At 43.2% G+C, this 13,451-nt stretch overlaps 1 protein-coding gene across 3 annotated transcripts in view; it reads left to right on the plus strand.

Annotated features, from left to right (window-relative positions):
• Positions 1 to 10,990, plus strand: part of SLC27A2 (solute carrier family 27 member 2) — a 40,219-nt gene extending 29,229 nt beyond the window's left edge. For 2 of the 3 annotated variants that reach the window (XM_081831057.1, XM_081831060.1), the window contains 5 exons: positions 2,777 to 2,867; positions 4,640 to 4,838; positions 6,305 to 6,402; positions 9,364 to 9,494; positions 10,528 to 10,990. In XM_081831057.1, the coding sequence (XP_081687183.1) occupies positions 2,777 to 2,867; positions 4,640 to 4,838; positions 6,305 to 6,402; positions 9,364 to 9,494; positions 10,528 to 10,704 (696 nt within the window). In that variant the 3' untranslated portion in view covers positions 10,705 to 10,990. Of the gene's footprint in view, positions 1 to 2,776; positions 2,868 to 4,639; positions 4,839 to 6,304; positions 6,403 to 8,178; positions 9,495 to 10,527 lie in introns of those variants that run through there. The other variant, XM_081831058.1, reaches the window with a different exon arrangement.
• Positions 10,991 to 13,451: the final 2,461 nt, after the last annotated feature.

Here is a 13,451-nt window from a genome sequence, read left to right on the forward strand (position 1 = left end):
AGTAAGTTTACCACACGCCCTGAAATGGGGTGTTTCTCGCTCATGGTCCTGTGCGTCACAGTGACCGGGGGCCCTCTGTATGTCTACAGGTGCAGGGTGCCACCCCCTGAGCTCCGGGTCCCATGGTTCTGAGACAGGGCACCCACATCGGTGTTTTTCGAAAGCTGTGCCGCCAGGGTTAGGAACCACCGTTTGCGTTTAGACCTTCAAGAGAACTGGACTGCGCGGCAGCTCTGGGATCTCACAGACATTTGAATTTGCCTGATCACTCCACCAGAAAGATAGTTCTTATTTTTCAGCCAGCTCACATAGCAGTCTCTGTTCCCTCACAGGCATTTAATGGCCCGGGCTCTCCAGACAGTCTCTTCGCCTTTTTTGTGTTTGAGCAGTCAGTCTTCTGGGTGACCCCCTGTTTTTCAACCATCCCAGGAATATTTAGCGAAGGCTGAGCCTCCACTGGCTTGAGGAGTCCCTGCAGGCACTATGCATCTGGCAGCCCCTCCTGCCTGGCCCTGAACAGTCACACCAGAGCTCCCCCGCAGCATGTGTCCCTGGGGACTGATGGGCAGAGTACAAAGGACAGCAGTTTGTGCGCATAAGAGATCTGCCCTGAGAAATCAACTTTCAGCACCTTGCATACCAGCTGGGTGACCTCGAGCAAGTCACTCGTGTTCCTTAGGCCACCATTTCATTGTTTGTAAAACGGAGATAAAAAGAGAAAATGTAGAACCTAGTGTGCCTGGCCCAAACTCTGTATTTATAATAAGGGGGAAGGGTTATTGAAAGAATTAAATAACTTGGGGAAAAAAATCCTTAGAGGATATAACCCAATGCCTGGCATATAATAGCCGTGAGTAATTATTAGCTGTAGTGCTTATTATCATCCCATTCCTCACACTGTAGCCTTATCTCAAGGCCTTCTCAAGCCCCAGGAACCTCTGGGACGCTGACAGCCACACCTATGTGACGCAGGTCCCGCCACCGTCCTCCACACCTGTGCCATCCGGCGGGGCGGCCGCTAGCTACATGTGACCATTTCCACTTAAATGATGTGAATGACATTTTTAATTCAGTTCTTCATTCACGCTAGCCATATTTCACATGCTCGGTAGCCACGTGTGTTTCATGACTACCGTGTTGGGCAGTACAGAGGTAGAACATTTCCATCATCACAGAAAATTCTACCGGGCGGCACTGCTTACAGGGCTGCGAATCCATTTCTGACTCCCCACTGCAGCTGCACCCGATAAGGTCAGTCTTCTCTAGCTAGCTTCAGTTCAACCTGCAGCAGCCCGAACCTCAGGGACCCGGGTCGAATGCAGCTCAGAACAAGAAAGAATAGGAAGCTGAGTTGATTGGGACATGGTACGAGATGTCTATGTCATTGCTATTGACCCTGAAAAAGACGAGAGGCAAGGAAACATTTGTTTTCAACCAGACCTGAGGACCTTAAAAGTGGGTGCCATATACTACTAGTTCTTGGCTTCTCAGTGGTTGATCACCATGTTTTATTGTCCGTTTTTCGGCTTTAAACAAGAAGATATTTTTTTAACTGAAAAAAAGGAAGAAGATGCCCCTGCAACTGATGTGGAAAGAAGCATTAGCACCCCCAAATTTTTTACACCTTTGCAAATAAACAAGATCTAACACTGGCTGACTATGAATGCTACTTGATTGTAATGGTCATCTGCTACGATTAAAGCATCTGATTGGCTAACTTATCATAGAGACTTAAATATAAACTTGAAATGGACACAGTCTTCCTGGCTAATAATTTACTTCCAAATACCGTCCTATTTAGTAGAGAAAATAAGAGTATATTAGTAGAGAAAAATATACTTATTACTCTTACCGAACTACATAAATTGAAATTCTTATGCCTTTGAAATGTGTATGTGAAATATAAAATTAATCATTTTATAGCCACAGGCATGAAATAATTATGCCACTGAGCCTTAAATATATTGGAAAATGTGTGGAAACATGAAACTTCTAACACTGGCATACGGGTTTTTAAAACCCACTTGTGACATGTCTACCAAAACACATGTATGAGAGTGTTCATAACAGCATCATTTGTAAAAGTCTAAAACTAAAAACAGTCCAAATGCCAGTTAACGGGAGGATAGATCAATTGTGGTATATTCATACAAGGAAAATTCCATGGCAATAAAAAATGAACTATTGGGAAAAAAGCCATTAGCATGGCTAGACGAGTAACAGACATTATACAGCGGGAAAACAGCAACACAAAGACACATACTTCATCCCCTTATCTCATTTATTTGAAGTGTAAGACTAATTGATGGTGATAAGTTAGAATAGCGGTGGATTTGACAGAAAGGGGCAAGAGGAGACTTTTGACAGTATTTGGAAATGTTTTATCTCTTGGTCTGGGTGGTAGTGACATGGATGTGTCTATATGTCATTTTATCAAGCTGGGCATTTAAGATATATGCACTTTTTGTACTTAATGTATGCTATACCACAATAAAAAGGAAAAGATGTGAAGAAATTTGTATTTAAAACAATATATTTTGGGGTGTCTGGGTGGCTCAGTCAGCTAAGTGTCTGCCTTCAGCTCAGGTCATGATCCCGGAGTCCTGGGATGAGCCCTGTGTCCAGCTTCCTGCTCAGCAGGGAACCTGCTGCTCCCTCTGCCTCTGCCCCTCCCCATGCTTGTGTTCGTGCGCGCTCTCTCTCCTTCTAACCTCCCTCAAATAAATAAAATCTTTAAAAATAAATAAAATAAAATGATATATTTTCATTTTGCTAGAAAGTCATATCTTACGATCTGATTAAATATGATGTGGAGAAAGATGAGCCTGTGCGAGATGGAAATGGATATTGCATCAGAGTTCCCAAAGGTACGGGAGAGTTTTGTTCAGTTAACCTGGGTTTTTTCTTACCTTTATCAAGTGACTATTAAGAACTAACATATCATTGTTAAAATGAATACGTGGTAAAATTTTTTAGAGTGGGGGAATAAAAGAGATTTATTTAAGTACCCTCAGAAATAGTTACAGAAATTCCAAAAGGTACTAATTTACCACTACATGTAACATAATTATACTTTGAAACCTAGCTTAACAACTTCCTGACTATGGGGTATTTTGTGGAAAGGAATATGTAAGTACGGTTGCAAAATATAGTTTGCTTTAGATCTTTACCTTCAAGCTTAACATACTGTGCATTTGTCTAATGCTGTGTGTAAATCATTATTCAGTAAAATACTAGCATTTTTAGAATTACAAATGCGTGGCCACATAGAATTCTGTATTTCGTGTGTACAGTGTCTATATGCGTGTATCTGATGTGTATGGATACACATGTACATGGGCATGGAAAGTGACACTTCTTACAGCCAGCGTGTTGCCAATGGATTGTATGGCAACAGTTGTTTGGTTTGGTTGGTTGTTTTTTGGGGTTTCTTTGTTTTTTGTTCTTTAGCATTCACCACTTCTTAGCATTGTGTTATTTTGCTCCAAAGCTAGGCATTTTTTCATGTTTCTATCAAGGAATGAAAAAAGCAAAGTTGCTAAGGGAAAATTCTCATGACCTGTCACTCTCACTCTAGGCATACCCTACATGTTCCAAAACCCCCTGTTAAAGCCAGGCTTCACACACTTAAATTTATATATGGCAGGGAAGGATAGGTTTTTAAAAGAATTTTCTTAGTTTGGTGTTATTTAGATTTTATTTTTTTAAGCCATGGGTTAGCCACTTTAATATAAAATGTGATCAAAACCCAGTTATAAGAGTTCAGAAAGGCATAGGAAAACCAATGAGTTTCAACTTTATTACAAATTTGAAAATCTGGGAGTAGTCTGAAAAAAAAAAAACACATATGCTAATTTCAGCCCAGGGTTAATTTAATAACTGGGGCAATGTCCATTGGCAGGACTTAGGGTTATGCATATGAGGGATATGCATATCTTCTGTAAAATGAGATAAAAATTATTTTGAACATAGTCGCTTTTCAGAGAATTTTAAGATCCACTTGCAGAACAAATATATATGGCGCTTCAAGATCTAGAATTTGGAAAATCTGTGCATTTGGTCAATCAAAACAGATTGAAAGAGAATTTTATAAGTTTATGTCTTGGAAATGCTGTAAAATTAAGATGGAATGATGGGGATATTTCACTTGTGAGTTGTATTAGGTTGTGGAAAATTAAAGGTTGAGGTAGAGGAGAAGATATCTTCCATTGTAAGTTCAAAAACTGATTCCTAATAATATATGCAAATTATTGAAATGATAAGCATCTGAATGTTGCCACTGTACATAGAAAATGAGATCAGCTTTGTAAATGATTTCTAATAAAGGTAACTGAAAATGCAACTTGAACAACATTGCACTACATTTTTCTGAGGGTATTTTAATTATAAAAAAAGTCCGTCTTTAATTTTTTCATTGTTGAAGATAGGCTTAGTACCAGCCCCTGTAAGGTTAAAAATGGTATTTGAAAAAAAATAAAACAAATTAAAATAAATTAAAAATGGTATTTGTAGCAGGTTTAAGGGCCATGTGTGAAGATGTCCATTTTTGAGTGTATGGCAACAGTTTTAAGAGAATGTTAATCATAAAATTTGCCTACTGCTTGCACATAAAATGACAATTTACTTTCTTCCGTCTTAGGTGAGGTTGGACTCCTTGTTTGCAGAATCACACAACTTACGCCCTTTAGTGGTTATGCTGGAGGAACTACTCAGACAGAGAAGAAAAAACTGAGAGACGTCTTTAAGAAAGGAGACCTCTATTTCAACAGTGGCGATCTCTTACTGATTGACCATGAAAATTTCATCTACTTTCATGACCGAGTTGGAGATACTTTCCGGTTGGTTTCTTTGAATTACTGAGCCAAAAAACAAACACATGCACAATTTGGCTGACTCCTAAATTGGAATTGCATCCTACTTTGGCTACGATGCTCTATTTCCTTCTATCTCTTGGCGTGTCAGGTCGACCTTCTGTATTCCCAGAAAATAAGGAACAAAACACAGGAAGTGTCACTCTGCAATGCACAGACAGATAACTTGCTTGAGCAACACCAGATGAGAAAAAGGCAGAAAACCTGTGCCCGATTTTTGGAGCCTAATAGTCCATCCAATTTCTCTCATTTATCCTCAGTTATTACCAGACACTCGTAGGACAGCCAGGAATTTTCACACTGTTTCCAATCATGGGGCCTTTCTTCAAATAAAATCAAATGTAAGCTAATGTGGAGCTGATCTAGCTGAAGAGGAGGTGAAGGGTTCTGAGCCCCGCCTGTTTCCTTCCCTCCCACGCTCCAGCCCTAACCAGGTGGTTTCCCACAGAAACCCGAGTCAGCACCATGAAGTTTGAAAGTCATTACAATAAGACCATGAAACTAATTCCTAAGTGCAGCATGGTCCTCCAGCCTCATGACATTTTGGTTTAATCAGCTTCCTTCCTATGTAAGCTCCCTGAGGCCAGGCCCTGTGTCTGCTGGTTCACTCCCAGCACCGAGCACAGTGCTTAACACACATGATTACTTTTTGCATGAATGAATGAGGAAGGGATGGAAGGTGTCTGGCTGCAGTAGGAAGAGCAAGAATGTGAATGAAGAGAACCAAGCTCCTAAGCTCACCTCTACTCCAGACCAGCTGTGCTCTCAAGGCAGGTAGCCTTTCTCAACCCATTCCTTCCCCCACGAAATGAGGGTCCCAGTGATCCTTCCATCTCTAGTATTCCAGGACTCAGGATCCATACCGTGATTTTATGCCAACTTCATGTTGATCCAAAGAATTTTTAAATGTAAGACAAAACTTAACTCTTTATTAAGTGGACAAGTAGCACCTGATTGGGCACTAACATTATAACCTCCCTGCACATAAAGTATATCTTCTATTCAAAGCTTTCCCTTTGCCATGAGACCCTAAAATACAAGGACGAAATTCTATTAAATTGAATTAAATAGCAACCGAAGTTAGTAAGAAAAGTGAGAGAACTAAACACAACAAAAAGTCATTGAGACTTATTTTTTATTTCCTGGGCCTTTCTTAGGCCAAACCTGTATTTCAACATTAGAACAACATCATTCTTTGTATCGTGTTTCATGTGGTGAGATTGGAATTTCACATTTTATTATTTAGTCCTATGCCTTTGTCTTTTGTGTCCCGAGCAGGATGCCTTCCCATGACTGAGTTGTGGGGATTTGGGGAAAGAGATGGGAAAACGGGTGCAGACACCCTCCAGAGGTCTGGGGATACCACCTGCCCTGTCATGGCAGCCTGGCCAGGGCCCACCGGTAACCTCTGCTAACCTTGCCTTTTCTTCCAGCTGGAAAGGGGAAAATGTGGCCACCACTGAAGTCGCTGATACAGTAGGACTAGTCGATTTTGTCCAAGAAGTAACTGTTTACGGAGTGTCTGTGCCAGGTACGCACAGAATATTTTAAGTCTAAACCTTATGCCTAAACCCGTACAGTAACTGAACAGAATTTTAACCCCAGAGCAAAGTTTGTCAGCCCTTTTGCCTGCCAGCTGGAGAGTCAAACAACTCTTTCAGCCACCTGGGAGTAAGGGGCTGATGTCTGCTTTATATTCCATTGTAAATCAGCCAGGTCAGTACATCTGAACCTGGCCTCCTTCTGTGGGTTCAGCTCCCCAGCTGTTCTTGGGCTCTCGGGCAAGCCAATCTCTCCAAGATACATGGTCCCACACTGCATTTGGCACACCTCGGGAAAAGATGTTCCAGGCTTGATAGCTGGGAAATGGTCCCTTGGCCTCCGAACTGGGAATCACAAATAAAAACAAGTAGAGTTGCTAGGAGAAAAAACTGCAAAGGAGCTGACTTTGTCCAGACTTCTTTTAAAACAGGTCCTGGACCTCAGCCCACCCCATGAGTTTCAGAATCATCACACAGAGTGGGGTCACCACGCCTTCATCTGCAGATCTGCTTCTGCGAGCAGAGTGGGGAGTGCTGAGGTCTGACCTCGGGTCCTGGGCTCCAGTACCTGCTGGCCATTGGACTTCGGGCAAATCACTAAAATTAGGGGTAATACCAGCCCTGCTGTTGAGATTGTCAAGAGAACTCATTCATTTCAACTACATAAATACTAAACACCTATTTACCAGATGTACACATGAGTATTGTCATGAGAAGAAATCATTTTAATTATAGATGACAGGTGTGCAATACCAGGGAGCAAAATTTAGCCTGAGACGCCTCCTAGAACCCAAGACGGACGACAGAAAAGCCTATCTCCTGAGGTGGGGAATGCCCCACCGACTGGGGCATGTAAAGGAGCTGGATGTCCTATGAGAATTCTTGCAGCATTGAAAGATTAGAGATGAACTGAGAAGTAGGGTCTCTCAGCTTTCAGAGTCTGATTCTCAGTGCCATGCCTGTGGCTGGCTGGACTGCCAGGCACACAGCCAGCCCCATTCCAGCCTAGAAATGTGGCAGGGCTATCTAGAATAAGCCAGTCCACCAGAGTGATTCTCAGCAGCAGAGAGCTCGGCAAGACCTTCCCACATCTCAGCTTTGGACCAGGAAGGTACTCCAAAGTTTGGGTCCAGTGGACATTTTTTTAGGTGTCACACCAGAACTTCCCAGCTACTCTCTAGAACTTTTTGTTCTCAATAGAACTTTCTGCAATGATGAAAATGTTCTATGTCTGCACTGTCTAGTATGGTAGCCAATAACTATCACATGGCTGCTAAGTACTCCAAATGTGGCTGGTACAACTGAGGAATTGAATTTTTTATTGGATTTTATTATAATTAATTTTAATAGCCAGATGTAACCAGTGGCTACCACATTGGACAGTGCAGCTCTAGAGAGACTCTGGCCAGAACAGCTGTAAACTGGAGTTGAACTGGCCCTAAACCAACCCCTGGGAGCCAGGGCAGAGACCTGAGACCCAATAGGACTATTCGAGTCTCAGTTGGGCATTGCCTCTGTCAGAGCGAGAGGCAAGGAGGCAGTCAGTGCTCAAGATTTCTGTTGCATCAGCCTCTGCCTTGATTCTAAAAGAAGCTTATTTGAGACATTCGAGATTCCGGAGATGGGTGCTCTCAAGACAGAGCTACCCGGGACCCCTAGAGAAGGAGGGTCCGGTGCCCTTCCTCCCTCCTTCAGCTAAGAGGCAAATTGTATAGGGGTGCATTTCCTTTCTTTTAATGTTTCCTCTTGTTTCCTACCTTCTTTAGAGCCACAGATAAACACACAATCACCATGGGAGAGGTTTCGAAAGCTGGGGCCCAGGTGACGAAGGATGGCTCCTTCCCCTCTCTGATGACAGCTAAGTAGTTCAGGGAAGTGGACCTAGACTCCCGCTGGGTCTGCTGGATCAGGTAGAAGACGTACTAAGACCTAATTACCACTGTCCTCACAAGAAAACAGTATAGTAATTGTTCTAAACTCCTCTCCACTTACGTTGCTGCCTGACAGGGAGGAAAGAGCTGCTGGATCTGCTGTCTCTGTGGAGACACGGCCTCTTTGGGAATAAAGCTTATCAACGGGAGGGCCCACAGCAGCTCACCCTTGCGCCTCCTGTCACCCTTCTGACCCACAGCTTCTCTGGAATGCAGAGAGGCAGAGCTATTAAGTATCTTGATTAAATAAGTAAGTCTCAAAGGTGGTGTTTGTGCCCAAGCACAGCGGACCTGACACTGCACCCCGAGCCCAGTGGTTCATGACAGCAGAGCAAGGACTTTTCACGGGAGTCCAAAAAACGAAATTCCCTGAGCCACAAGTGGGACCTGGCTCCCATTCAGGTGTTTTCATGTAGGCCACTAAGAAGGATGACCAGTACAAGCACTGTCTGACTCTGCCTATTATTTGCTGTGTGAACTTGAACAAATCCCTTAATGTCTTTAAGCCCCAGGTTTTTTCATCTGTAAAGTGGAGATAACATTTCCACTTCTTCGGAAGGCTGTGGTGAGGGTTAAATGGGGTAGTCCATAAAACACACTTAGTATAGGGTCTGGCATATGATAAAGATTTAATGGGGGCCCCTGGGCAGCGCAGTCCACTGGGCGTCCGACTCTTGGTTCCAGCTGAGGTTATGATCTCACGGTCTTGAGATCGAGCCCCGCGTCAGGCTCCGAGCTCAATGAGGAGTCTGCTGAAGTTTCTCTCTCCCTCTCCTTCTGCCCCTCCCCACTCTCTCTCTCTAAAATCTTTAGAAAGAAGATTTAATCAGTGTATAGCTCTTGTTGTTGTATTCACCTTAGAATAACTTCAACATATATCTGAAATAGAAATTCCAACTATCCAAAAGAAACCCATGTTGTAATGTTCTCAGTCCCTAGTTCTCAGTTTCCTAGTTCTTTGAACTAGGAAAGCATCATAAACAGGACAACACATCTAATATTTTCTCACTTTATTTCTAGGTCATGAGGGTCGAATTGGCATGGCCACGATCAAAATGAAGGAAAACTATGAATTTGATGGAAAGAAACTCTTTAACCATGTTGCCGATTACCTGCCCACTTATGCAAGGCCCCGGTTTCTTAGAATACAGGTGAGAACTCTTGCTCTCGAGTTCAATTATCCTCTCTCTTGGAGACCACTGTCTCTTAGGGAAAAACTGCCTTCTACCATGGCGACCCTATTAGCCATATTTTCACTAACCTTGACCTGGAAGCTCAACAAGGAAGCAGAAATATCAGGAAATAGAACTAGCAGAAGCCAAATCCTGATCCCTTTTCCCCTAAAATGACAGACCAGTTCACTCAGTGGCAGTATTAGCAGATAACTCACAAAGTCTGTGTTTGACAAGGCATGACAGACACTTAAAATAGAAATGCTCCGACCCTCCTGTTTGTTGTTTCCAGTTTTAAAGAGTGGAAAAATCCACTGAAGTTCTACACCTTTCTAGGGTGTGAAATTTCATTGGGCATCATTAGCCGTTTTGGAACTATCAAAAGCTTAACTATCACCATCAGAGGGATTTTTTTTTTTCTTTCCAAGCATCAACCCATTGGTTAGCTTAACACTTCACTTTTGGACTATGAGCTCTATGATTCTATAGCTGAAGACTTGAGAAAAGAAATATTAGATTACCTGCTACTGCGGAAGTTACAGGGTTATTTCTGTTGATGTTCATAAAGCACTGACATTTGCTTTACGACGAGAATGGTTGAGAGACATGAACATTGAAATACCCTCAGATCAGCCATCACCTATCAATTGAAGAAAAAAAATCATCTGTGTGTAGATGATCCCTAGCCCCACCCCACCATAAATCAGGATATTCTAGTAACGCCTGGAGCTCAATAAGCAGCTCTGCTCTGCCTTTCACCTCCACAGGCCCTCATGCCCCACAGGTGATTTTAAAGCCCCAGAGGAATGAAAACAAGCCACCCCCCCTCCCCCGCCCCGTGGAGTTTCTGTAAACAGGAGGTATTGATACGCGGAACTGCCTCTCACAGCTTCCACCTGAGCCCGAGATGCCTGTGGGTTGCCAGCCCTCTGGCCCCACCTCTGCCCCTTGCCCTGAATCCTCATCTATTTACACAACACTCCAACAATGTGGACTGTTTGCTGTTTTTCAGGACACCATTGAGATTACTGGAACTTTTAAGCACCGCAAAGTGACCCTCGTGGAGGAGGGCTTTAACCCTGCAGTCATCAAAGATGCCTTATATTTCTTGGATGACAAAGCAGAAATGTATGTGCCGATGACTGAGGACATTTACAATGCCATAAATAATAAAGCTCTGAAACTCTGAATATTTCTTAGAGGCTAACTCACATTTCCAGAAAGAAACTGAATGAACCTAGTACAGCCACTTGATGTAATCCAACCTTAATTTGATTGAAGATTGTGAGATGTAATTTTTTTATGCATTCCAATAAGGGGAGGCTTTTTAAAATTACACCTGAACCTTTACATGTGAAAATATTTAGAGATAAGTATTTTTCAATTTGCACCTTCCGTTCATATTTGCAGATCAAGCTTGTTAGAGGGTGCATTATTTTTTTAAATATATAATAAATTAGATGAATGCCAACAGATGCGATGGCATTGTCTCCTTCCTGACTACTCTAAATGCAAACCCTGAGCCTAACAGCCTCATTGGTAACTTTTTACACGTGTCCTAACTCATAATGATAATGGCATTCTAGGTAAAAAAAAAAAAAAAATGGCAAGAAGTTGAAAGGTGAGGGGGCTGGGTCACTAATGAACAGTCCAGTGGAAATCCAGCTCCAGTGTGAGGCCAACTCTCCCCTCCTAATAGCATCAGGCCCCTGTCTACAAACTGCTTTCTCCAGCAGGTGAGAACGCCACCTAGAGTCTTTGAAGGAGCCTAAGCCAACAGCATCAGAATTATATACATAGAAGGTGTTAGTAGATATTTTTTAACTTCACCAAGGATTGTACACTCAAGTGTCTTCGGGATTCACATTAGTAATGGGGACGAGAGAAACAGGTCACGAACGTGGCAAACATGAGGATAGCCACTACTTAGCTTCAGTTGGCTGATTACTGTCATGTGGGAATACAGCTCAGGTACTTCTAAGATCCGATTATTCAGAAAACAGAAACCCAGCTATTCATGGGAACCCCCTAATTTTTTAAATGTGAAGGCTCAGATTTTATAAGACTTCCACGTGCCTGAACAAAATGTATCTGTGGACCAGATAAGTCCCAGATCTCCAGTTAGTACCTCCCAGTCCCACGTGCTCCTCAGACCTGAGCTGGTTTCACTCCATAGCCAGTCTCCTGCCAAGCAGCCTGTTGAAGCACCTAAGCCCCTTGGGCATGATGCAGGAGGGGTTGGAAACTTCGAGGAGCTCTTGCAGACAGGCTCTTTCTCCTTATACTCAGCCGGCTCCCTTCCTGAGGAGAACTCCTTACCCTCTGTCTGTGTCGGTCATACAGGGTCTTAGGAGCAGGTCCCTGGTAGTGCCAATCAAGACGACATGGTCTTTCCCAGAGCTTATCCTAGGAAACAGGAACATCGTGGTAACTCAGTCCATGTCCAAAAAGTGTAATCCAAGTTCACTCCAGCCTCCCTAAAAGAAGTGGAGTTTCCTTCCCTAGAGGACATCTTCAGATGACCAGGAGCTGGCAAGGAGCCCCAATTCTCCCCCAGTTTAACCCTCATAAGGCCCCAGGAAAACATACTCGGGGATCCTCAATGACAGATGACAAGAGAGGTCACCACCCCCACCCCCAACACAGTTCTAGAAATATTGATTAAACTCTCTCCATGGTTTTTTTTTTTAATATTTTTTTTAAAGATTTTATTTATTTATTTGAGACAGAATGAGAGAGAGCACATGAGAGGGGGGAGGGTCAGAGGCAGAAGCAGACTCCCCGCCGAGCAGGGAGCCCGATGCGGGACTCGATCCAGGGACTCCAGGATCATGACCTGAGCCAAAGGCAGTCGCTTAACCAACTGAGCCACCCCGGCGCCCTTTTTTTTTTTTTTTTTAAGATTTTATTTATTTGACAGACAGAGACAGCGAGAGCAGGAACACAAGCAGGGGGAGTGGGAGAGGGAGAAGCAGGCCTCCCGCCGAGCAGGGAGCCCGATGTGGGACTCGATCCCGGGACCCCAGGATCATGACCTGAGCCGAAGGCAGACGCTTAACGACTGAGCCACCCAGGCACCCCTCTCCATGTTTTTAAGTGACTAAGAAGACTCGTGACCAGAATCCCTGCACCCACTCATTATGCCCAATGATGAGTAATGCCTGAGCATTTAATATGCCTTAGAGACTTGAGGATGGCCTCGGAAAAACTCCCGATACTCCTGCATCTTTGTGAATTTTGCCAACAGTAACGTTGTTGCTTGTATGTCAGCACTTAGGAATTTTTGCAAAATTCTAAATATCTCTGCCTTTGCTGTACTGACCTCCCAGGGACAATTTGAACCCAAATGATGGGAGAGAACATGACTTTTGTTTTTGAAAATATCACATTGTGCAATTATGTGACTTCTGATCTTGTTAAAGTAGATCTGGTTGCAAGCAGAGGTTATGTCAAAGGGTGTGTTCTCAGATAAGGGTCAGCATTTACACTGTTAGCCAGAACATTAGTTTGCCTGTAACCAGAGGCTACTGGGGCCTGACCACCTTTGAGCCATGTTTTAGACTTTCCAGTTAGATACTCAGAAACTCTCCCTCCCAGCCTGATGGCTTTCTCAGCCTCCCACTTCCCCAAAGCTCTGTGGTTCTGGCCAGGTACCACAGGTCCACTGTGATGGATACAGACACCAGCAGAGTAGCCTCAACACCTGGGTTCGCGTGTATGTACATCAAAGTAAGCCATTACCTGTGACAGATAATCAATTTTAAAGACCAGTATTTCTCTTTTAGAAAGGTCACAAATTGTGCCTGTAAAAATATCTGCACAAATCATCATTTTAAAGTACAAATGGATATTTTTTAAAACATAAGCTGATATCCATGTGTATCAATCGACAGGTCTCCAATTTCAAACATATTGTTTGGAAACCCATAGTCAGTG

This window comes from Leptonychotes weddellii, chromosome 9 (genome assembly GCF_054177405.1).
Source record: "Leptonychotes weddellii isolate Sample4059 chromosome 9, ASM5417740v2, whole genome shotgun sequence".
In the NCBI taxonomy this organism is placed as follows: Eukaryota; Metazoa; Chordata; class Mammalia; order Carnivora; family Phocidae; genus Leptonychotes; species Leptonychotes weddellii.